This window comes from Anabrus simplex, chromosome 2 (assembly GCF_040414725.1).
Source record: "Anabrus simplex isolate iqAnaSimp1 chromosome 2, ASM4041472v1, whole genome shotgun sequence".
NCBI classification, from domain to species: domain Eukaryota; kingdom Metazoa; phylum Arthropoda; class Insecta; order Orthoptera; family Tettigoniidae; genus Anabrus; species Anabrus simplex.
Window position 1 is genome coordinate 370,442,058 of NC_090266.1, and position 27,034 is coordinate 370,469,091.

A 27,034-nucleotide genomic window follows, 5' to 3' on the forward strand; every position below is an offset into this window, starting at 1 on the left:
GGGAATATCTCGTATAAGACTTGCTGAGCCACAAGCGAATAGTGGACAGGAGACCCGTCCTGCTGGAGCCACATATCCTGTTGTATTTTAAGGGGTACATTTTCCAGAAGAACCAGTAACACTTCTGATAGAAATTCGGCATATCTATTCCCTGTTAAAGTACCTTCAAGAAAATATGGCCCTACTACATGATCGCCGGTTATCTCGCACCACACATTGACACTCCATTGCCGCTGATGATCCACCTGCCTGAGCCAGTGGGGGTTCTCACAAGACAAATAGTGCATATTCCGTGGATTGATATATCCATGGTTGCTGAAGGTCGCTTCATCAGTGAAGAGAAGTCTCTGCAAGAAGTTCCTGTCGTCCCATACTCACAAAAGTACAGCACGGCAGAAATCCACACATTGTCCATAATCTCGCTCATCAAGTTGTTGCAAAATTACATGATAGTGATGAAACTTGTGTCTCTGTAAAATGCGAATGACACTTGCCCGGGTTATCCCGGCAATTGCGTGTGACGTAGTATGTGGATTATGGGTGATGGCTGCCAGAACATATATTGCCTTCTCTTCCCCTGTCACCAGTGTTCTCCTGTTTCTCTTCACATTATCATTCCAGTGTCCGTTCTGCAACAACTTGTGGCAAAGGTGTCGTATTGTCATGTGACGGATGATCCCGGGTGGGATACCTCTCAGCATACAGTTGCGAAGCTCTCCTAGAACTCCTTCCACACTCTCCGTACAGGAGAAGCATGTCCAGTTTCTCTTGGTTGGTGTAGAGCATTGCGTAAGTACTCCAGACGTACTCCAAAACTGTATTATACATAACATGAGGCCCGTGAGAAACAGGGCGGACAGGACCTTCCCCTCCTACGCCCTCTAATAGCAGCCACTCTACCTTACCTACTATTTCCATTTGTTTGCAGGACGTGCGACAACATCCACATTTTCAAACACTAAGTCTACAGTAATGCTTATACGGACGCACTTCCAGTAATGCATCTTATTGTTCGGGTTCCTCTCCAGACGTACATGATTAAGACACTCGGCGGGGTACAGAGAATAGTTCCTGTTATTTCATTTCCAGGACTTGGACATCGTGGTCGTGTAGCTCCATGTGCTTGGGTGTGTGTGTGTGTGTCTGATAACCTGTGTTATTGTGGTGTCTGTAGTAGTGTACTGTATTTGTAATTCAGGTGAGGAATTAGGACATAGGCGGCCATTGTCGTAAGTAAGGAACCATCCTGAAATTTGCCTGGAGTAGCGATGGGAAACCACAGAAACACTTCCAGGAGAGCTGAGATGGGTACCGAACCCACCTCTTCTCTGTTTTTTTTTTTTCCTTACAAGGCTGAGTGTACCCTGTTCAAGCCCTCCAACGAGAATTAATTGCTTATCAGAGCCGGGAATTTAACCCGGACCACCGCGGTAACAGCTACGAATGCTAGCCGCTACATGTTGTTAAGAAACTCGACAGGCTGCGGAGAAGAGTGGCTGTTTGTTGTTATCTCATTTCCAGGGCTTTGACAGCTTGGTCATGTAGCCCCGCTTGCTTGGATGTGTGTGTGTAGTACAAAGCGCACGTCGTTTTGTGCTGGGTTATTTCAGGCGAAGGAGCAGTGTTACCAGTGGTGGATTATTTGGGTTGGAATAGGTTAGACATTAGGAGACAAACTGCTTGACTTATCATGTGGGATGTTCAGAGCTGATCGTGGTAAGATGGCAGCAACACTATTATTTTTACACGCATTATTCTCCGCAGAACTCAAGCACGACTGCAGTAGCATGCATTCGGGAGAGCGCAGGTTCGAGTCCTGCCTCGCCCAACCTAAAAGTGATTTTCACAGTGTCCCATGTTCAACACCTGGCAAATGCCGGATAGGAACATTTGGGATAGGCCACGGCCAACGTCCTTTCGAAATCCTTCCCATTTCCATCTGTGGGAAAAGACGCTAAACTGAGCGCAACCTATTACACATGGATGTCAAAACAAAACAACTTTAATCTCCCTTCCCCGTTGTGTGTTTGCCAGTCATACAATAATGTTGTACACCCAGGGTATGTTATGGTACATCACATTATGTTTACAGTACATGCCTGGTATCCATTCTGTGGCTGGAGTCTATGCCAGGAAGCAGCTTGTGTGCCAATATGTCTTTGGCTATCTGCACGCCATCTGCTGCGGCATGCAGAAGCCCAAATGTGGTTTTTATCGATATCTCAAAAAGTAACTGTCCGATTTTGAAAATACTTACATATTTGAACTTGTACGCAGTTGAACTTTTCGGCCAGCTGTATGAATGTGTGCCGTTCTATTTAAAAATATGGAGTTAGTATCAATATCTCGGTTATTAACCACCCCATGAGACTAAGTAGCATGTTATTTTACAAGACCCTGGGTACCATTTATGAATATGAAAACAGAATGCCGATATCTTTAATGGTTTAGAAGTTATTTCCGTGTAACATGTTACGCGAATAATCCTGTATAGTGCAGGATACGATGCACTGCTCGCCTATTGGTCCGCCATGATTATTATTATTATTAACAAATACATCGCAAATGGGAAATATCCCGGTGGTAATGGTCACTTACAGTAGTGTAATAATGAAGTTACCCAACAACAACAAACATACAAACAAACAGAGTACAACAAGCAATTCCATGGAAAGAAAATATTATAAGAAATACTCCTAGTTTAACTTTCTAAATCCAGCATCATTATATACAACTTCACACACAACTTGATTATTTCCAGTACTTAACACTACGGCTTACAATACTATAGGTTGAGCTTACTATTAGCTTAACACTACAAGTGATAATCAAGTAAACTTTAAACATAACTACCCAACAACAACAACTGGGAAATAATAAGCAATTCCATGGAAAAATTGTGGTCACTGATTGCCTGTTCTTCGGCCAGTGATTGAAGCATTAAGGAGCCCGATGTACGTCGACCTGCCTTGGCGGAGACGGCAACTGATCACCCGTTGCTTTTTCTGGTCTGCCACAGCCATTGTGTCCTCCAGGATTTAAGGATTTGAGGACTGGAAACCAGGCTTTGTTTACCCGTTCAGATTCCTCGTTACGGTTGAAGCTGTTGGTGTGCTTCAGGATTTAAACGGCTTTCCTTTGTAGCCAGATGTGATAAGTAGAGATGAGAATTATAGGTACTAAAAACAGTTAAAATAGACAGGCATATAGGCTCTTAAATTAGCCAAAATAGGCATTTAAATAGGCACTAACCTGTAAAATAGGCAACAAAATAGGCATGAAAAAATTACTTATAATTTAATAACACACTCAATTACTATAAAAGGAATATACAAGCAACGGTTCAATGTTTTCCGGTAACAATCTTGCTCTCATGTCATGCATAATGTTTTTGTACTGAGAGGAAGATCTCTCAACTACACATGAAGTGATTGGGTAAAACTTCAATGAAGTCACTTCATCTGGTTTTATTTTGCTGACAGTGGCTGCCTTCCTAGAGGTTCAGTCAGAACTTCCCCTGACTTCTTCCACAATCCTAAATGACCCCACCAGGGGCATGCCACTCTTCTCCAACTTGGTGATTGCTCCCGACAGCTTGTTGAAATTTGAAGATGCTCTGGTTTATGCAGGGACATATTAGCTCCCAACATTACAGTGCATAGGTCTGAAGAAAATGTTGGTCGCTGCCCAAAGTGGACTGGTAGAAAGGCTGAGTTGATACAGATTTCTGTACTCGTATCAGATGCAGTGTAGTATTTCTAAGTTCATCTATGTGGTATTTTTCTCACATTTGACCTGAAAAGTAATAAAATTGGCATAAATTACATTGTCCCTATATCTTAAATTTCTACAGTTGGGCTAATCGGCAATATATATCATGCATTTGTTTCATAAAAAAAGACTTAGAGATGATGTTTCTAGAAGTACAGAACTTTAAAGTAGGAACAAGGGAATTCGTAATTTACATGGAAGTACGTCCTCAAGGATTTTCAGTTATAATTTGGCAGTATCGTGTCAAGTTCACTGGGTGAAAAATACAATTAAAAAGACATGAAACGATACTGGAGTAGCGTAGAGGAGAGATCCGTCCTTTATGCTTACTAAGGACCCACCAAGCTGCCCCAAGCAGTATTCTTACTTACATAGAAGAATGAAAACAGAGGCACTATTAATCTATTAATCTCAGATTTGTGAACATTTTATTTGTTACTATTCGCCGGCTTTGGTCAGGCAGGTCAGCTGCCATGAAGTCCAACTCGTTGGCTGAACGGTCAGCATACTGACCTTCAGTTCAGAGGGTCTCAGGTTCGATTCCCAGCTGGGTTGGGGATTTTAACCTTAATTGGTTAATTCCAATGGCACGAGGGCTGGGTGTATGTGTTGTCTTCATTATCATTTCATCCTTATCACGATGCGCAGGTCGTCTAAAGGCGTCAAATAGAAAGACCTGCACCTGGCGAGCCGAACACGTCGTGGGATATCCCGGCACTAAAAGCCATACGACATTTCATTTTTGCAGCTGCCATGAAGACTATTTTCTGTTGCCTGCAATAGACCCTGCATCATGTGTGCCCACAAAGCCGCCAACCTCGTTGAAAATTAAATAAATAATGTTACTTGCTTTACATTCCACTAACTACTTTTACGATTTTCGGAGACGCCGAGGTGCCAGAATTTAGTCCTGCAGGAGGTTTTTATGTGCCAGTAAATCTACCGACACAAGGCTGACGTATTTGAGCATCTTCAAATACCACCGGACTGAGCGAGGATCGAACCTGCCAAGTTGGGGTCAGAAGGCCAGTGCCTCAATCGTCTAAGCCACTCGGCCCGGCTAAAAATTAAAAACCGCGTAATTCAAAATTGTCATCGCATGCGTCCATAACCTTATTTTTGTCACGATTTAGCAAGACTCTAGAGAGGATGCTAGAGGCTTCTTGGCATCTTCGTGGCGCTAACCTCACCAATCCAGACCAACGGTCTTTTCGCTGGCCTGGTCTTGTAAAGATAGTCTTGGCAACCTTGTAAAACAAGCTGTGGCATCGTCCTAGCCGGTCTACATTGGATCTGCAACCTGTGTTTCGCGAAGGCTTAGTGTGTAATAGAATTAACGATTTTTTAAAGGGAGTTTTAAAAATTGCATTTCAGTTGTAAATCTCTATTTTCACAGAAAATGAATCACAGTTCAAAATGCCGATTTCATTTTCATCCATTCTGTGACAAGAGACCACCGGCGTTCTAACTCCTCGTTCAGTAATTTAATGATTATTTACATTTTAGCAATATAAAGTATTGAATGTTCCCGACTGATACAGCATTGAAAAAAAACAACTTGCCACAATACATAAATTAATAGGCCTATAAATGCTAGAATGAAATGCAATCGTAGTTCTGAATCATAAAAAAGATAAAAGGAAGGAACGAACTTGCCTCCTTTCAGCAAGCTTGACAGACTACCCTTCCATCCGTAATGAAATTGGGATCCCCTGTGATCCATGGTTTCAGCCAGTAGGACTTCGACGATTTTTCTTTGGGCATTGCCGCAAACACCCTCCTTTTTCTTCTTCACAATAAATCACAACACGTTCTGAACATAAATTGTACGCGTACAACAGTTCGCATCGAAAGGGAGGTACAGGGCATATGGGTTGCGCAACATACAGTAGTTCGACGTTGACTGGTTCTCGCATATGTCTTAGGAGGTTGGAGGGGTTGAAGTCTTCGAGGTGAAATTGTTCCTTGTTTCTCCTGATGGAAATTTCCCCAGAACTGTTTCTGGTGACTTCTGAGAATTCCCATTTTTGTTTGTGGAGTAAACAGGTATTGAGAAATGAGAAGATATTTCTGTCAAGCACATTAGCTACAATATAATGCATTGGAAGAAAATCGGCTATTTAAAAATACAGTCAAAAGGCATCAAATAGGCACAAACTCCTGAAATAGGCATTTATAGGCACAATAAAACCAATGAAATACAGCTAAAAAGACCCTAAAACGGATTTATATCTCAAAAGCCTACGTTTCTGAACACAGGAATAAAATAGGCAAATTCCCGTCTCGAGTGATAAGATGTAGTGTAGTGGTTGACAGTACTTTGGTGTTGCTGTATTGTATGTCATGGCCTGCTAGCAGTGAGTGTTCAACGACTGAAGATCTGTCTGCTTGTCCCAGCCTGCTATGTCTGTTGTGCTCGTTCAGTCGTGTGGCGATGCTGCGTTTTGTAGTGCCTATGTTTACCTGGCCGCAGTTGCACATGATCTTGTAGGCTCTAGCCTTGAAAGCCTTAAATCCTAGAGGACACGTTGGCCATGACAGACAAGAAAAAGCAACGGGTGATCAGCTGCATGTCTCCGCCGAGGAAGGTCGACGTACAGCAGGCTCCTTAATGCTTTGATCATTGGCCGAAGAACAGCCAATCAGCGACTGCCCCTCCAACATGGCGGACCAATAGGCGATCAGCGCATCATAGCCTGCACTATATAATGAGGTGGAATTGCAACGCCACTCCATTCCACTGTGAGCTTTGCTGCTATCGAGGTCAGTCGGAACCCTTGATAATGCAGAGGGCAGTCTTCGGTGAAACATCGGGGCCATCACATGCTCCTGGATCACGGCCTACAAGCCCAGAAAACAGTGACATGACTTTTTGTTTTTGTCACAGCTAGATAATGGACTGGACACTTCTGTATCTCCTTCACATGTTCTATTTCCTTACCATTTATACCTCTTACATTAGAGTTCCTATAATCATGGTCCATAATCCTTGCCTGTTCGTTGTCTTCTTTAACAGTCCAGTTGTTTCTCTTTGCTTGCATTTAGTAGTGGGATTTTGGAATAGCAATAGTGTGTATTTTTTGCAGGTATGTTTATAGTGTTATAATTTTTATTGAAATTTTGTGCATTTGACAGACTGGAAAGTTTTTATGTCCTATTTGACTAAGTAGACACAAGAAAGTATGGCTTCGTCCTTAACAAATTATTCTGTCAGTCAGGCAAATCACGAAGCCAAAAAACTCAAGTCACTTAAAATCAAAATCATGAACATTGACAAATCAGTTACATTTAATAAGAAATGTTTAGAAGTGAAACTCGTTCCTAAGTACATACCCATAAAAGTTAAACCTACAACAACTTTGGCTAAAATATCAACATCCTAATCACAATTATTATGGATCAGAAACAAAATTAAATTTGCATACATAAAGAAACAGGAAATCAACAGACAAATTCTATGCATCCATTTAAACCTAAGCAACTTCTGGCACCACACTCAATGGACATCCTACTCTAACTTTTCACATGATTACATTAAAAAAGAAGCAGTCAGGAAACAAAAGGTCATTGACAATAAAATACGTAACCTAATCTTTAAACAGAGAAAACCAGAAAACAATAACCACGGAAAACTCGCTAATTTTCACACTAGACTAGTTAACAGATCAGACACTACCTTTTCAAAGAATGAAATAAATCTGCTAGAGAAGGGACTCAAATTAAATTGCCAGGAACGTCGTAACACAAACAACAAGACAGCTAATTACTGACGTAGAAATTGCTTGTGACAAAATCCCCTCACCACAAAGAGAAATAATAGCCACCAACGATGCCCTAAAAATAATCACACATGAAAATTCCACCAAACAACCGTTTTGTGCCACTCAATACTTGGCATTAAAATCAGTTAAAAACAACATTTTTTTAAAAACTACAATCTAATCGTCATAAAAGTGGATAAAGGGAACACGACAGTCATAATGAAGAAAGATGAGTACATAGAAAAAACCAATAGATTTCATCAACAACAACGGAATTAAAGAACTACAACGCGACCCAACAAGTAAGCTTCAAAACGAAATAAAACAAGCTATCAAGGAAACAGACTTTTTTTCTCAAAACAAGAAAAAGACAGTTTTACCATCAAAAATCCCAAACTCCCCACGCTAAGAGCCCTCCCCAAAATACACAAAAACTAGTGACCCATTAGGCCAATAGTAAATTTTAAAGTTGCACCAAGTTATAATTTAAGCAAACAACTCAACAAAATTCTAAAAGAGAAAATCTCACTTAAAGAGGATAGATCAATTAAGAACAGCCTAGAAATAAATAAACTTAAAATAACAGAAAGCACACACATGATATCCTTTGACACCACTTACATGTGCACCAATATACCAGTAGATGAATCCATTAAAATTATTTAAAATATTCTTAAAGAAAACACTTCACTATAAGAAACCAAAGAAATTATTAGCCTTCTTAGGACAATATTAAACCAAAATTGCGTTACATTCAGCGACAAAATCTATTGTCAAAAAGAAGGGTTAGCCATGGGCTCACTATTGTCAGGTATAATAGCCAACATTTTTCTTAATAACTTTGAAAACTGCTTCTTAACTGGTCAACATTCTAAAGGAATCGTACACTGGAGCAGATACTTAGATGATGTAATGTGCATTTATGATAATGACATCACTAATGCAAACCAGTTGTTAAACACACTAAATTCATTACACAAGTCCATCAAGTTCACAATGGAACCATAAACTAACAAGAAAATAAAATATTTAGACATCACAATCAGTAGGGATAATGAAAATCTGTCTTACAAAGTATACAGAAAACCCACTCAGACGTCACACACTATTGACGAGTCGAACCACCCATACACACACACAATAGCAGGACTGAATACAATGATACACAGAGCTACTTCCATACCAATGAGCACAAGAGATTTCATTGAAGAGATACAAATCATTAAACAAATTGTGAAAGAAAACAACCACCCTCCGGGCACAGTAGATAAACTTTTGAATAAACCTAAGAAAATGCCCGGAAACCCACCACACATGACAGGGAAAAGTACGTGGTTTTCAACTACACTAACGAGAACACATACAAAGTAGCTAATATTTTCAAAAAATAAGGTCTAAAAGTAGCCTTTAGAACGTACAACACACTGCAGAGACACGTGAGCAAGTGCAACTTAAACAAAGAAGACCCTTTCTCCAAGTCGGGAGTCTGTGAACTCAAGTACCAAGAACCTAACTGCAGTGCCACATGTATAGGACAAACAAAACATAATTTCCACACAAGATACAAAGAACACAAAAATGCAATAAGATATAAGCGGCATTCAGTCTTCGAAGAGCACATATTCGACAGTTCGCACCATTTCACTGACATTAGCACAGACCTAAAAATGTTACACATCGAAAATAAAAGTAAATCTTCGAATATTAAGTAAGCAATCAAAATGTACGTTCCAAAAAAGGCTAACGAAACCAACTTAAATGGCCATACACATTTAAAGAATTCCTGACTCTTCGCTCTACTTACATAACAACTGGTCAACACTTACTGTTTAAATTAGCGCTTGACGCGATTTTTTAGTAAGGTCTCTCGTAAAAGTAACGTCTAATAGGTACTCTCCATTACAATTCCGCACTTTATTCAATCATGAATTTGCACTTATCCATAATACATAAATACATTATTACATGCGATGTAAAACAAATACCAAAAAAAAATTAGCCTTCTCCCCCACCTCCCTCCTCTCCCTTGTCCAGTAGATGAAGGAAGGTTCCACAACACTCGCATCGCCCCGCCCCTACTTCCCCACCCTCTCTGCACAGCACAGTATGCTAGATTATAATATGGAGAAAGTACTGGCCTGCTCTCCCCTATCCAATAGGAGGGATCCACAACGTTCCAGTAGCCCCTCCCATGCATCCTTTCCCCCCTCTGCGGAACAACAGGCTTTGTCCAAAATCTTCCACTAGCTTTTCGTTGACCACAGTCGTGAAATAGTGTTTGGTGACAACGGACTAAGCTTCGGCAATCCAGATAAGTAAAGAATTTTGTTTTTCATTATATGTTCATACGGTGTTGGTTGAGTACTTATGAAATCATTATTTGTTAATACTTGTTCATATTATCACCTAACTCTCTTATCATTGAAAAGTTTACGCAACATAAACAATACTGTACATAATTACGCATGATTTAAGTGTTTTGATAGAATCTGAGGATGTTCTTGTAGAACGTAAGATGTCATTCTTTGAGTAATAGTGTGTGTTTTTTTGCAGGTATGTTTATAGTGTTACAATTTTTATTGTTCGACAGACTGGAAAGTTTTTTATGTCCTATTTGTCTAGGTCGACACTGGAAAGTATGGCTTCCGTCTTAACAAAAAAAATCGTACTGCTTTTACACTCAGGATATCTTATTCATAAGTTAGAAGTAACAGACATAAAAGTAGCAAGAATGATTGCTGGTACAAACAGGTGGGAACAACGGCAGGAGGGTACTTGGAATGAGGAGATAAAGGCTAATTCAGGAATGAACTCGATGGATGAAGCTGTATGCATAAACCGGCTTCGATGGTGGGGTCATGTGAGGCGAATGGAGGAGGTTAGGTTACCTAGGAGAATAATGGACTCTGCTATGGAGGGTAAGGGAAGTAGAGGTAGACCAAGACGACGACGGTTAGACTCGGTTTCTAACGATTTAAAGATAAGAGGTATAAAACTAAATGAGGCCTCAACACTAGTTGCAAATGGAGGATTGTGGCGATGTTTAGTAAATTCACAGAGGCTTGCAGACTGAACGCTGAAAGGCATAACAGTCTATAATGATAATGTATGTATGTACTTTTACACAAGGAGCCTGCTGAATGGCATGGCTTGTTGAAGAAGTTTTGCAATTCCTCATCTTTATCTGCATTTTCTGCTTCCGCAACAAATAGGCTGCAGATCTTCAAGTCTGATGTGCTTGACCAATTGAGGGGTATTTTCACAAAACTTACCTACAAAAAACATTTTTTCAGTATAAAATTGTTAAAATTATCTCAAGTGTGGCAAATGTAAAATGGTGAATTGTTTTTTACATTAAACAATATGGACCATTAACTTCATAGGAAGTGTCATTCAACGAATTCTTTAAAATATCAGTCATGTAAAACACACATTAAAAATCACAAAAGTCTTTCAAAAGTTATCAACATTTAATATTTGTTCCTCTCCAAGGTTATGTTTATATGAATCATCATTAGTGGATCCACTCTTCTTGAAAGACTGCTTCATTTTTGTCTTCATCTCCCAAATCTGCAGTTTTGGAAGACATTTTCATAGAATGTTCTTGCTGCTTCTCTTGGTGTGTCAAAGTAACTTACGGCAGTAGTTTTTTTATATCCTTCCTTTTTTGTTTTTGGCTCACACGATTGGTGAGCGTATTTTTTTTTAGCTTGGTCCACGAGATTGTACTTTTTATACACAAAATTCCACTGTAGTGTGTTTGAAGAAACACTTCGGTTTTCTTGTAGCATATAACACGTACTTCAGTCATTCTGAAAGGCGTCTTCTCCTTTAGTAGGACTTAAGGCGACACTCCGGAGATAAAATATATTTTTCTCTAATGCATGGATTTTCACGAAACTTTGTGGGAATGTCACCTGCATAAATATAGAGATATCACAAAAATTTCATTCATATACAATTAATAGCTTTTCCAAAAAAATTTGATTTTTTAAAAACTTTTAATTCCATTTTTTCATGAAATTTAATTAACATGTTAATGTCAATTTGTAATTAGGTAAATAATACGTCTTTTAAAAGCACTACATATCAATTTTCCCGTACATAATTTATATAAGGAGTTATATCGTACTAAAATTTGTATAATTTTTACTTTCTAAAATTTACGACTTGAGAATCTCTGCTACTAAAAAAAATTCTACAATCAAAAATTCCATTCGCAGGTTTCTTAATATAGCTGTGATACATATACCATACAAATTTTGTTACAATTGGCTGAATATTATGGGAGAAAAATGGGATTTAAATGTAAAAGTCACCAGAATCGTATGTTTTTCCTTCCCCTCCTTTCTTAGCAGCTTCAGTACGAATACTGGTAACTCTGGAAGCTTGTCTCTTCTTCTCCTTCTCCAAAGAACGGAAAATGTTTCTCCTGTATTTTGTTTTTCACAGTGCTACCTTTCCGGAGTCGAAGTTACCGGGATTGTAGTTTCTGTCATGTCATGATAGTTGGGTATAGGTGCAGGACTTACATGGCTTGAAGTTTCCTGATGAGAACAATCTGATTCCGATAACATTTCATGACCCTTTGTCCCTGATTTCTTCAATGGAGACTCCTGTCCAGTAATAGCTGATCCCCATCTCTTTCCTGTCAAAAGTTCAGCAATTCGTCGCTTAGCTAAGGCTGATTTATGTTTACGCATATTGTTTATTTCCTTGAATACAAGCTATCAATTATTACACCACACTGTCTTTCAATAATACCAGTATCTTGATACGCAACTACAAGGCATTACTTGCGCGCGTACTTCACAGAAGTAAACAGACTTGCTTCCAACACTGAACCCACAAAAAAGATTAAACATACAAGAATAACAAAACTTATAGTTGTCGGCACTATTGTAGTACCATCAGGAATACCAATACAAGCATAAATTGTTGTTCAATGACAGTCGAGTACTGAAATATTAGTCCGTAACAGGCTTTATAAATTCATTCAGAAGTATGGTAGATCTTACAGCTTGAGTCTGTATAAATATATCGGGAGAAGGGGGAGGGGGGGCTTTTGGCCCATCCCATAGACGCATAATTGCAAAGAACAGGCATATTTGATTGAATGGAAACAGGACTATGACATCATTACCTAACAAAGCAGTTCAGCAGATGCCACGCCCATTTCTGCTGTGTGCAGACTGGCAAACAAAGCATTATTAAAGTGATAAATTGTTTGAATTCAATGAAATAACCTTGTGACAAGAAAGAAGAAACTCAGTCCTTTCAATTTCAGTCATAAATAATTGCCAAAATATTGATTTTTATCTCTGGAGCATCGCCTTACGATTTCTCCCCGATGTTATACAACTTCCATTCTTTCCGAAGAATGAAACATTTTCCATGCCTATCCAGTATACTATAATATTCAGAAATATAGTGATAGTGTCAAATTTCCTGTAATCCTTTTCTAAATTGTCAAATACACGATCTGGTGGCATGAAGCTGTCTCCTCTGATAGGAAGGTAATTAATGTATTCTTTTTTAAGCACTTTTGATCTTTCCATAAAGCGAATTAAAGTGGCCATCATTGTTGTATTCTTCTTTTGTGAGCAGTAGGAGTCTGAGAACAGCCAGAGTACAATATTCTTTTTCTTCTCTTGTAGTAGTTGATTTTCTAGATTGTTAACAGCCGGGCTGGGTGACTCAGATGGTTGAGGCGCTGGCCGTCTGACTCCAACTTGGCAGGTTTGATCCTGGCTCAGTTCGGTGGTATTTGAAGGTGCTCAAATACGTCAACCTCTTGTCAGTAGATTTACTGGCATGTAAAAGAACTCCTGCGGGACTAAATTCTGGCACATCAGCGTCTCCAAAAAAACCGTAAAAGTAGTTAGTGGAACGTAAAGCCAACAACATGTTTTTCTAGCTGTGTATAATGGGCAACATTTTTGTTCTTCCTATTTTCTTCCCTTACCAGAAACTTGCAAAACAGACTGTTATTGTACTCTCACTTCTCATTCCCATTATATTAAAAACGGCTTAGCTCTTATTTTATGAAGTCTGTACAGATTACGTTTTTACGTTCCAAATCTTCTTCATTCTTAATCTTCACGAATAATTCTGCACAAGTAGAACAGGTATCTTGTCTGGAACTGCTGAAACCCAAATTAAAGTAGAACTTGTAAAAAAATGTATTTATACTTCAATAATGAACATCTGGACTTGCCGCTACAAACATTCTCATCACAGTATTGTTCCCACGTCTTCTTAATGTTAAGTTCTAGTGCCAGATAGCAACGACCTTTCTCTTTCCATAATAATAAGCTTCTCTGCATTTGTACTTAAGTATGTTTCTATTCATGGATTTGGTTTGCTCCTCATCCCTCTCTTTCAACTGCCTGTCATCCATTGCTTTTATTTACGGCAGAACCAAACCACAGAACAACTTTAATTTAACAGCACCTCTCTAAGAATGACCAGAATACCATGACAATGGATCAAACCAATGAACCGGGCGAGTTGGCCATACGGTTAGGATCGCTCAGCTGTGAGCTTGCATCCAGGAGGTAGTGGGTTCGAACTCCACGGTCGGCAGCCCTGAAGATGGTTTTCCATGGTTTCCCATTTTCACACCAGGCAAACGCTGGGGCTGTACCTTAATTAAGGCCACAGCCACTTCCTTCCCACTCCTAGGCCTTTCAGGTCCCATCGTCGCCATAAGACCTATCTGTGTCGGTGCGACGTAAAGCAAATAGCAAACCAGTGAAGGGAATGTATTATTTATGTTTAAAAATCTCCAGAAAATTAGCTTTTTCCCTCCAAACTGATTATATTTCCTTTCTTCCCTGGAGATAACAAGTTATGTGAAAATTTTGAAGATGTAGATAACAAGTTTTGTATAAACTCACCAAATTCTCCATTAAATTTCACAGGTAGAGAACAACGTTCGGATTTTTAGTGGTGAAAACAGTGGAAACCATGCATATCTCAACATCACAAATTTTGTAGATGGCAAGTTTTATTAAAAAGCCCCTCGAAAGTCAGCAGCATTACATACTGTAAAATTTCTGTCTCCCTGCATATTGTATTTCAAAACATGCTGTTTAAGTACAGTTTCAACTCCATCATGAGGTCTTTTCCCATGGCAGGTTTCAAAAAAGTTCCAGGATACATATTGAGAAGAGGAGGCAAGCATGGCTTCAACTTTTGAATGTATATTGCAGTCTAATATTACTGCACAAGACTTTCATGCTCCAATTTTCCAGCAGCATATACTGCTGTGTACCGGTATATTGTTACAGAAGAGTCAGGATCATTTCTCCAGTGAGCCGCCATTACCTCCCTCTGATCTTTGATGAAAAAAAATATTTAAAAAAATTAAAAAATCTTCAAAATCAGTTAGCAACAGTATGGTACCAGGCTGCAAATTGTTTCTGAAGTTCTTTCCTTTGTTGAAGAATAATATGCCTGGCTGAGTGGCTCAGACGGTTGAGGCTCTAGCCTACTGACCCCAACTTGGCAGGTTCGATCGTGGCTCGGTCTGGTTGTATTTGAAGGTGCTCATATACGTCAGCCTCGTGTCGGTAAATTTACTGGCACGTAAAAGAACTCCTACGGGACTAAATTCTGGCACTGCGGCATCTCCGAAAACTGTTAGAGTAGTTAGTGGGACGTAAAGCAAATAACATTATTATTAAGAATAGTATAACTATGCTTTTTCATTTTTTTTTTTTTTTTTTTTTTTCAGTCTGAGATCATAGTTTATTTTGTGCATTCACCATGTCCCATTTTACTTCTTTCAACTTTCCACCCTTCCATGGGTTCATCATAACATAGTATTCTCCTTTGCAGTCATTGACCTTAAAAGAGATCCCCTCTAAAACAGAATCCATTCAGTGTTGGCAATCATTGTACGAACCTAAGATATACTCTACATCGATATCACAAACCAGGTTTCTCACAAATTTTTTTACTGATGATATATCTAGGTTTTCGTGACTACATTTCTACAAAATATAACCCAACTTTTTACAATATGGGCAGCAGCCGACATGCTGATTTTGGTTTCCATAGAACTGTACTACTACTGGGCATAGACTACAGACAGAACACTGACATTATCATCATCATCAATGTCCCACTCCAGTCGCCCGGGTGTGGTGACAGTGACAGTCCTACTTTTTTTTTTTTTTTTTTTTTTTTTTTTTTTTTTTTTTTTACAAGTTGTTTTACATCGCGCCCACACAGATAGGTCTTATGGTGACGATGGGATAGGAAAGGCCTAGGAGTGGGAAGGAAGCGGCCATGGCCTTAATTAAGGTACAGCCCCAGCAATTGCCTGGTGTGAAAATGGAAAAAAGCGGAAAATTATCTTCAGGGCTGCCGACAGTGGAGCTCGAACCCATTATCTCCCGGATGTAAGCTCACAGTTGCACACCCCTAGCCACACGGCCACTCGGCCAGTATTCCTACGTTAAAGATTTCACCATATTTCTCCATGGAAAGTTGATGTACCTCCTTTAAGGTATAAACTTGCAAAATGTTTTGGAACTCTCGTTCTGTTTGTTTCTTTGTTTGTGGGTCAGTGACTGTCTTAAAATCCTTTCTACCAAGACACTGCTGAGATACACAGTCACTTAGGTAAAAGTTTCAAATCTTGTCTCTTCAGGCAGGGAATTTCTATGCCCTGTGGTTGGAGAATTTGTTTTCTGTTGGAGTTCAGGGAATAACTTGTGATCAACTTTCTGCTTCTTCCTAGGGCTCGACGGAAGAGCACCAATAACACGCTTTACTGCCTGGTTTAGTGATCTTGGGTTCTTGTGCGGTGAAAAGGATGGTGAAGATCACAATATCGCTCGACTAGAGCGGCCGCCGTGTTCCTGGACATGAACCCTATCAGACATGCCTGGGATAAATTAAAGAAGACTGTGTATGTTGGACGTCACGACCCACCAACTACTCTGCGAGATCTATACCAAATCACTATTGAGGAGTGGGACGATTTGGACCAACATTATATTGATGAACTGGTGGACAGTTTGCCAAGACAAATTCAGGGATGCATCAGAGCGAAGTACTGGTGTGTGCTGTGTTTAGTAATTGTTGAAGTTGAAAAAGCAAAGCTGTTTTGTTGTAGAGGCTGTAACTACTTGGCAATATTTAAACACTAAATAAATAATTTATAAGTTGAATAAAATATAAATAACAAAAGTAATAATGAGAATGGGCACCACCTGCAAAAGATTTACAGGAATAATTGACTCTGTAGAGCATGAATGATCTACTACTCCCAAGGGGACGGTCATCAGGCTGACGAGGTTCCAAACTTGCTTTATTACCTTACCTGCTACTATTTATCTCTGGAAATAAATTTGGGTAGCATGCCAGGTTTGTCCTTACTCCACCAATAAAGGATTTACCATGAGTTTCACTATGTGAATTTACTCCCGACATAAAACAAACACCAATAATGATCATCACATGATGAAACCAACTCGTTTGCTGCTTACAAAAATAAACATCCACAAACATCTACTATTTACACACATACATAGTTCTGAAGGCCACGCTTCAGATTGATGGTTTCATACAGGTAAGACGACTGCCCATTCTTAACCTTATTTACGTGAACAAAATAGCACCATCACATTGGAATCAATTTATCATGTCTTATAACCATACAAAAAACCACCTCAGTCACCTCACTGTACTCTGTTAATCAAGCCATACAACTTCAGAATGATGGCTACTGTGGAATTAATAAATAATGACAACCATGTCATATCAGTCAAAGAATGACCCAGTAATAAACACTTGGCATACGGTTTCATCTAGCCATAATCATTGTCCTATAATCAATGTAAATGAAAGTGAACAAATGAAGTAATGTTGTATTTGCAGTATTAAGTTTATCTCACAGTAACTCTCTCGCAGAAAGAGTTTTCAGTGTTAGGAAAAATCAGACAGAATTCAGTTCTTCATTAAGCAAATCTACACTGGAATCGCTTATGGTTCAGAAGACAAAAATGTCATCACACAGGGAAGTATGCTTCAAGAAAACCTACTCTGAAAAGCAGCTGCTAGATGCAAAACATGCTACAAAGATTTTTTTACTATGGAACTAACAGGTAATGTGCAAATTTTATTGTGTAATATTACTTTAGAATAGATTGCTGTTGGGAAGGGCAAAAGGGTCTGTCATTATCAAGAGGGGAGGAGCATGCTTTGGAATTTACTCCATTTTTGAGGGGTGAGAGAGTTAATAGTAGGATTACTGATAACTCACGTTAAAGGTTGGCTCCTCTGAATATTATACATAACAAGACTCTATGTATATGAATTTTGTTGGACAATTCATGTAATTTTTTTAAGAAGTATTGTCACAGATTGAAACATCATGAAATGTGTAGGGAATACAGTAATCGGTGAGTAATAAGTATAAAACAGAAAGGAAAACTCTTCTGGAAGCCTGACAGGTGGTGTTGAAATTTGTGTTCTTAAATGAAGAAATGTCAGTTTTCTCTCAGCATAATCTCTGCTGAAGGCCAGCCATGAGACAGGAGGGGTGCATGGTACCAGTATGTTGACGTTGTGTCCTGTTCTGCTCAGACAGACTGAAACAACCTGTGTCTAATTCTAGAATAAAGTCTGCCAAGACCACAAAATGCAAATGCAAATAATGACTTAATTTACAATTTGTATGGATTTGTTATAATGGAAGCTATTTTTCTTCAGTTTCAACTTGGTTAATTTATAACTGTGAGGTTTTTCACTCTGCTGAAACGAATTCAGTATAATATAAATTTAGAGAATACCTCAAAAAGAAAGCATTTTTATTAACAGATTTTACCTAGAAAAGGTGTCATTAATTATTAAAAACAGAATACAGGATTCATTCTTGAAAGAACGTCATCAGATTCTATCAAATCACACTTGTAATTATTTTGTTTTAAATATATTATGAATTGAGACTGTGAGACCCTGGACTGGAGCAAGGCTTTAGACCAGGTGTCACATCAGAGACTCCGTTAAAACTTAACTAGGACAGCGGCATTCAGGGTAAACTGTTGGCATGGTTAGTGATTCGACATTGGCACAGTACGCCGATGAGATAGTCATTTACAGAGCCATGAAAAATAATGATGATGTGGTAGAACTCCAATTGGATCTGGATAACATAGCTTTGTGGTGTATATATATGTATGTACAAGTAACCGCTACAGAGTCAGCCTACTGTGTGGAAAACCACTACCGCCTTCCAACTCTATCACACTGCTTGGCATTCACAAGAGGAACAACCTAAAATGGAATAAACCCGAGGAGGAAGTGAGGTGTAAGGCATACAGTGTACTGGGTTGTCTCCTGGAGGCATAATACTCTAGGGTCTAACTTCCTGACACCCAACGACAATGGAAAATATGAGAATACTAGAAGGGGTCCAGCACTGAGCAGAACATATAATAAACATACACATCCCTTTGAACACAGCCAGGTCATTGTCACCAGACATACATACATACATACATACATACATACATACATACATCATTATAGACCATTATGCCTTTCAGTGTTCAGTCTGCAAGCCTCTGTGAATTTACTAAACGTCGCCACAATCCTCTAATTTCAACTAGTGCTCTGGCCTCATTTAGTTTTATACCTCTTATCTTTAAATTGTTAGAAACTGAGTGTAACCATTGTCGTCTTGGTCTCCCTCTACTTCTCTTACCCTCCATAACAGAGTCAATTATTTTTCTGGGTAACCTATCTTGCTCCATTCACCTCACATGACCCCACCACCAAAGCTAGTTTATGTGCACATCTTCATCCATAGAGTTCATTCCTAACTTAGCCCTTAATCTCCTCATTCTGTGCACCCTCCTGCCATTGTTCCCACCTGTTTGTACCAGCAATCATTCTCGCTACTTTCATGTCTGTTACTTCTAACTTATGAAATAGCCTAGATGTTGATTCCCATAGGGGATCTAAAATATTTGTCCTGAATGAGTAAATTTATAATACCAATATAGTTGGTCTGTTATTGGATATTATAAATGAGGCGGTCCGTTCCAAAACTCGTCTTATCCATTTAAAAAAAAAAATGAGTTAGAGGTAGCATTCCCTTCTTGGTGATGTTTGTGATAGTTCTAACACAAAATTAAGCACCAAAACTCACCTTTTCCCATAGAAATCTGTCATCAAACTTAGGCTATTTTTCCATAACTCGCCTTATCCACGGCGCTTGTCGTTCCAAAACTCGCCATATACAATCAACCAATAGGAATGGATAATTTCAGCACGTGACTCACGCTATAATATACCCGCGTTTTATGCCAGTCTTTCCACTCTTTGAGTTGCTCTTGAACTGTGTTAATCTTTCATGCAGTTTTGTGGTGTGAATAGAGTGTATTAAGATGACCGAAAATATTGCTCTTGTTGTGGAAGGTAAGTTATATAAAACTTGCTAATACAGAACAGTTTCACATTCAGTTCTGCCAAAAGACATTCTTGAATGTATTGCATGTCAGCAAAGATCGGGTTCAGAGGATTGCCAGAAACCACTTCACGACAGGGAAACTGCCAACAGAAAAGAGGGGAGGAGCTAGGATCAAACCAGAGTACACTGAAAAGAGGCACTCCCTGAAACGTTTCATTGAAAGTTTGCAGTGTTGTGAAAGTCACTATTGCCGCGGAAAGTCACCGGTCAGACAGTATCTACCCGGAAATTTAAGCATCGCTAAGCTTACAAAATGTATAACAAGAAATCACCTGACGAAGTGAGGGTGAAGCGGTGGTTCTTCCATGAAATTTTTACGCGTTGCTACAACATAGGATTCGGAACACCAGTTACTGACGCTTGCTCAAAGTGCATAGAGCTCAAGGAGAAAATTGAACTTGAAAGTTCGAACGTATCACTGAAGAATGATTTAATCTTGGAACATAGAGTACACAAACTAAGGGCTGCAGCTTTTTTCAAAAAGCTCCAAGAAGAAAGGGACACCATGGCAATATTTTCATTTGATTGCCAAAAGAATCTTGTGAATCCAAAAGTTCCAGATCAAATTGCCTATTACAGTCGCCAATTGTACACCTATAATTTTACCATTGTGAGGGGTACCTCACATGCCAAGTTGACAAAGGAGAATGTTTTTACATACACATGGATGGATCATGAATTCAACAAGGGGTCTAATGAAACGTCATCTGCAGTTTACCATCGATTATCACAAACTGATTTGTCAAACTTCACTACTATACGAATTCGTGCGGATGGTTGCGGAGGACAGAACCGCAAATCTACAATGATTGCAATGTGCTCATATTTCTTGACACACACAGCTCCGCCTAATATAGAAAGTGTTGAATTGGTCTTTCCTATGACAGGCCACTCATTTCTGCCCTCTGACAAGGTATTTGCTCAAGTCGAGAGAGAGAGATACGGAAATGCCCTATAATCTGTAATCCAGCAGAATATGAAGACATCTTTAGCAAACATGCTGAAGTCTACAAGTTTGGCAGAGACTGCTCGGTGAACAATTGGAAAATGGTTTCTGAAAATATGATGAAAATGCCTGCATCTTGGCACTTTGAATTTTCTTCAGTGAAACGATTTGTTATTAGCAGAGACTCACTGCGAAATGTCACCCTTACGGGGAGAACCTCATTACAACTCAGACATCGGTTTAGGAAAATCCGTAATGAAAAAGGGAAAACGCCTGCGAGATATGCTAATGCCACCTGAATTATTGCCAGGAGTAAACTTGAATCCCGCCAAACTAAAGGACGTAAAAAGTTTGCTTGAAAAGCATTTTGGAATGGATTGGGATAGGAATGAGTTGCTTTCTTTTTATAAGAATCTGTTCACCACAATTTCTGTAGACGAAAACAATCGTGTTGAAGAAACAGAAGTTCTTTGTGATGGATCTCAAGAAGAGGAGGGAACAGATTTGAGGGTTTGATTAACAATATAGTGATGTTTTATTGTTCAAGTTACTTCTATTGTGAGTACAGTGTAGCCTATAAAGGAAGAATTCTCTCCAAATACTATGGATAGGATGTAAATATGATAAATCACACTGCTGTGTTTAATTTATTTGTGAATATCATTATACTGATAGCAAAAAGGTGCATGAGTGTACTGGTGAGTTTTATTACAAGATTATATTCTCAATCCTTTCAGTTTTCTTGTTTAAAAATAAGTTGTGTGAGGTAATATATTTTGAATTTTTTGGGTGCTCCAAAACTCGTCTTATCCAAAATACAAATGTAATTTATGGACGTTCTATTAATTATATTTATAATTCTTCAGTAAGACGACCCTATGACATTGGACTTGAACGCGTCGTAATACATTTAAACAAGTGAGACTTATATTACAAAAATTACAGGTTTTTCGCTTTTCCTGAAAAATCACTTATGATGGATAAGACGAGTTTTGGAACGGACCGCCTCAAATATTCCAGCTAACTCATTCCTGGTTGTAAGACGCATGGCTAGTGCATACTGCGGAGGCCACTGCGTAGGCTACTTAGAGCCACTGGCAGTGCCAAATCACTATGAGAGACACTCTCATTTTCAAAAGTTGATACCTGCCTGGCCAACAGATGATATAGATGTTGATTCCCATAGGGAATCTGAAATATATGTCCTGATTGAGTAAATTTATAATATGAATATAGTTGGTCCGTTATTGGATATTATAAATTTTCCAGCGAACTCATTCTTATATTGGTATTACTTCTAACTTTTGAATAAGATACCCTGAGTCCACCCAGCTTTCACTCCGCAAAGCAAAGTTGGTCGAAAACAATTTGATGTTAAGAAAGTTTCGTCCGGGAACTAACTTCCTTCTTACAGAGTACTGTTGATCGTAACTGCGAGCTCACTGCATTAGCTTTATTGCACCTTAATTCATTTCACTTACTATATTACCATACTGGGAGAACACACATCCTAAATACTTGAAATTATCTGCCTGTTCCAGTTTTGTATCACCAATCTGACATCCAATTCTGTTGAATTTCTTACCTACTGACATCAATTTAGTCTTCGAAAGGCTAATTTTCATACCATACTCATTGCACCTATTTTCAAGTTCCAAGATATTAGACTGCCGGCTTTCAGCAGAATCTGGCATTAAGACCAAGTCATCAGCATAGGCCAGACTGCTTACTACATTTCCACCTAACTGAATCCCTTCCTGCCACCTTGTACCTTTTAGCACATGATCCATGTAAACTACGAACAACAATGGTGAAGGATTATAACCTTTTCTAATACCTGTAAGTACCCTGAACCAAGAACTCATTCTACCATCAATTTTCACTGCAGCCCAGTTGTCAGCATAAATGCCTTTGATTGATTTTAATAATCTACCCTTAATCCCATAGTCCCCTAGTATGGTGAACATCTTTTCTCTCGGTACCTCGTCATATGCTTTCTCTATATCTATGAAACATAAATACGGCCGTCTATTCCTCTCGTAGCATTTTTCAATTACCTGGAGCATACTGAAAATCTGATCCTGACAGCCCCCCTGTGGTCGGAAACCACACTGGTTTTCATCCAACTTCTTTTCAACCACTGATCACACCCTCTCTTCCATGATGCCAGTGAATACTTTGCCTGGTATACTAATCAATGAGATACCTCGATAGTTGTTGCAATCCTTCCTGTTTCCTTGCTTACAGAAGGTGCAGTTACTGCTTTTGTCCAATCTGAAGGTACCTTACCAACACTCCACGCTAATGTTACTACTCTATGAAGCCATTTCATCCCTGCCTTCCCACTATATTTCACCATTTGAGTATTATTTCATCTATTCCTGCTGCTTTATGACAATGGATTTTATTTACCATCCTTTCCACTTCATCAAGCATAATTTCACCAACATAATTTTTCTCCTCCCCATGAGCTCGGTTGTTCGCGACACCACCATGAAGATTTCCTTTTATGTTGAGAAGATTTTCAAAATATTCCCTCTACCTGTCCAGTGATTCCTTGGTATCTATTATGAGTTCACCTGACTTACACAAAACACTGTTCATTTCCTTTTTTCCTGCCTTCCTAAGACTCTTTGTTACTGTCCAAGAAAGGTTTTTCTGCTGCTTAACTTAGCCTTTCCAGGTTATTACCAAAATCTTCCCACGACTTCTTTTTGGATTCGACAACTATTTGTTTTGCTCTGTTTCTTTCATCTACGTAAAATTCCCTATCTGCACCAGCACTTGTTTGGAGCCATTTCTGATAAGCCTTCTTTTTACGTTTACAAGCTGCTCTCACTTCATCGTTCCACCAAGATATTAGCTTTTTCCCATCTTTAGACACAGTTGTTCCTAGGCATTCCCTTGCCAGCATCCTTGTATGCCACCAATTCTCTTTCCCTATCCTGTACCTGATTATTGTCCACTGTTTGGAACTTTTCACTAATTATATCCATATACTCCTGTCTATTTTCCTCATCCTGGAAATTTTCTACCCTTATTTGTTTGCAGACAGATTTCACATTCTCTATCCTAGGCCTAGTGGATACTTAGTTCACTACAGATCAGATAGTGGTCTGTATCATCGAAAAATCCCCCAAAACCCGTACATTCCTAACAGATTTCCTGAATTCGAAGTCAGTAAAGATATAGTCTATTATGGATCTGGTACCCCTGCCCTCCCATGTGTAGTGGTGAAGAGCCTTATACTTGAAGAAAGTATTCGTAACTGCTAAACCCATACTAGCACAGAATTCCAGCAAATGCTTCCCATTCCTATTAGCTTCTGTATCTTCCCCACATTTACCAATCACCCTTTCATATCCTTCAGTTCTATTTCCAACTCTTGCCTTGAAATCGCCCATTAGCACTATCCTATCCTTGCTGTTGATCCTGACTACGATGTCATACAATGCTTCATAAAACTTGTCAACTTCATTTTCATCTGCACCCTCACATGGTGAACCCACGAAGACAATTCTCGTCCTAATTCCTCCAACTGTCAAATCTACCCACATCATTCGCTCACTTACGTGCCTAACAGAAACTATGTTGTGTGCAATAGTATTCCTGATGAACAGTCCTACCCCATACTCTGCCCTTCCCTTTTTAACACCCGTCAAGTACAGTTTATAAACTGCTATCTCTTCCTCGTTTTCTCCCCTTACCCGAATATTGCTTACTCCTAGCACATCCATATGCATCCTCTTTGCTGACTCAGCCAGTTCTACTTTTTTTCTCTTATAATCCCAATTAATATTGATAGCTCCCCTTCGAATTCCGTTTGGTTCGCCAAGTTGTTTCCGAGTAGTCCCTCGCCTGTCAAATGGGAGTGGGACTCCATTACTCCCATTGGTCCGAGGCTTGCTTAAAATGTTCTGAGCTTGGTAAATTCATGAAGCAGGATGCTACCCTACTTACACATAGTCCAAGTTAGGATCTCTCCTTCAACGGGTTAGGGACCACCAGTGGATTGTATAGTCCTAGCCGCTTGAGCACAAGGAGGGCCTTGACTCAGAATATGTCCTGAGATGCCCACTCCCATTCTGTAACAACTGGTATCCCGACTCTCAGGACCACTTATTAGGCCACTCAGCCATTGCCCATGATTCAGGAACTAGAACATGACTACAGTAACCCACACCAGACTCACTGTGTAAATAAATACTGTATGAGGGCCATCAATAAAGTAGTGGCAATATTGATAGAATGCAATATTTAATGAACTCAAAAGTACAATTGCATTACATTCCTTCAATGTAGTCACCCACAAAGTCTATTACCTTTTGTCAAATATCGGGGAGCCGTGGGGGACCGTTGGTGAGGTATTCTGTGTTGATGACAGCGACGGAGCGCCCTACTGCGCAGAGTACAGATGCCTTGTCAGGAAATCGGCCGCCTTGGAGGGGTTCCTTGAACTTCGGAAACGTGTCAAATTCACAAGGACTCATGTCTGGTAAGTATGGAGGGTGTTCCAAGATCTCCCAATACAACCGTGTCAATAAGAGCTTGACATTGTTTGTGACATGACAACATGCATTGTCGTGCAACACGATGGGGTGATCATCTTGCAATAAACGTGGACGTTTGCGCCGCGTAGTCGGACGCAGATGTCACTCTAGAAATCGGCAACAGTAGTCACTGTTGGGGGGCTTGTCACTCAGGCACAGCATGCGTAAGAATAACACCCTCGTAATCATATGCCACGATCAGCATAAGCATCACCCCAACTGGGTTCCTGCCGAAATTTCTGTGGATGTGGCGAACCTGGGTGATGCCATTCATTCTATTGACACATTCAGGCTCGTAGTCTCGTACCCACATCTCATCAATGCTAACAATACGCTGCAGAAATGAGTCTCCCTTATTGCGATATCAGTCCAGGTGGATGCCAGCCATTGCATACTGATGCCGTTTCTATACGTCGGTGAGTTGATGTGGAACCCAACAGCATGTAATTTTTCTTATGTTAAGACATTTCGCCAGTATGTGCCATACCATCTGAGATCAACTTGTGTGGATAATTCCCGGAGATTCCATAGATTTCCTATGGAAGCAAGACCACACACGGTGTCAATCTGATCTTGAGGAATGGATGGCCGACCTGTGCGGTGCAAATCCACAGTCTCATTCCGACTCACACAAGATGCCTTGACCGATCATGCAACCGTCCTGTATGGTAATGTATTCTCGCCACAGGCTTCACATAATCCTTGATAACATTCTGATGTATTTTTGCCAGGGGCAACCTCAATTGTAATCCACGAAGCTGATCACCTTTTGAAATCATGCTTTAGAGCAGTGAAATCAACGCTCTTCACTTCAACGCCACACAGCAACAACACTCCGAACTGGATGCCTATCATATGCACGCTACACATCAATAACAGCACCATCTGATCGCTCCCATATCCTATTTGCACATGCCCGATCTCCTGTGAGTGTCTGGACAACGTTGCCTCTACTTTATTTTCAGCTCTCATAGATGTAGCCTCCCTTAGGAAATTCCTGGAAGATAACACACATCTCTCCCCTTTCCACTCCCTACAGCTTAACCCAACCATATCCATAAGCTTACCAGTACGCTGACGCGATAAGGGACTCTATAGCCATAAGCGTACTAGTACGCAGCGCTCATTTGTGTGACATAAACGAGAAGGCTGCTTTCTGTCGGTAGACCCGTTCAACTATTTGGTAGTTCTTAACAGCAGTTTATCAGAGATGAGATAGCTTGCACTCTGAGGGCTGATTTAAGAACTATTTCATTTGAGTGGTGCTTGTAAAAGTACTTGCTATCTCCGAACCAGATTGTTTGGAAACAATGGCTGATGAACAGCAGCATGTGTTCAGTAGTGGCAAGGTTGATGAAGAATTAATGGGTTATTTTGAACTTCTAGGCTCTGATTATTATAGTAGTAGTGATGATGAGGAAGTTCCTGGTGATAATATACATATACGTTTGAATCGTTCTGATGCAACAGCAAGTGAAAGCGAAACGGAACTTGACAAAACTACATCAGCGGCAGACGA

General features: G+C 39.6%; 1 protein-coding gene across 3 annotated transcripts in view; it reads left to right on the top strand.

Moving 5' to 3' along the window:
* The window catches only part of LOC136864141 (zinc finger protein 260), a 72,674-nt gene that overhangs the window by 24,638 nt on the left and 21,002 nt on the right, over positions 1-27,034 (top strand). Inside the window, exon 2 of one of the 3 annotated variants that reach the window (XM_067140774.2) lies at positions 16,282-16,602. The exons of the other annotated variants lie outside the window; for them this stretch is intronic. Within the exon in view, the coding sequence (XP_066996875.2) occupies positions 16,409-16,602 (194 nt within the window). The 5' untranslated portion in view covers positions 16,282-16,408. The remainder of the gene's footprint in view (positions 1-16,281; positions 16,603-27,034) is intronic. 3 annotated transcript variants of the gene reach the window in all.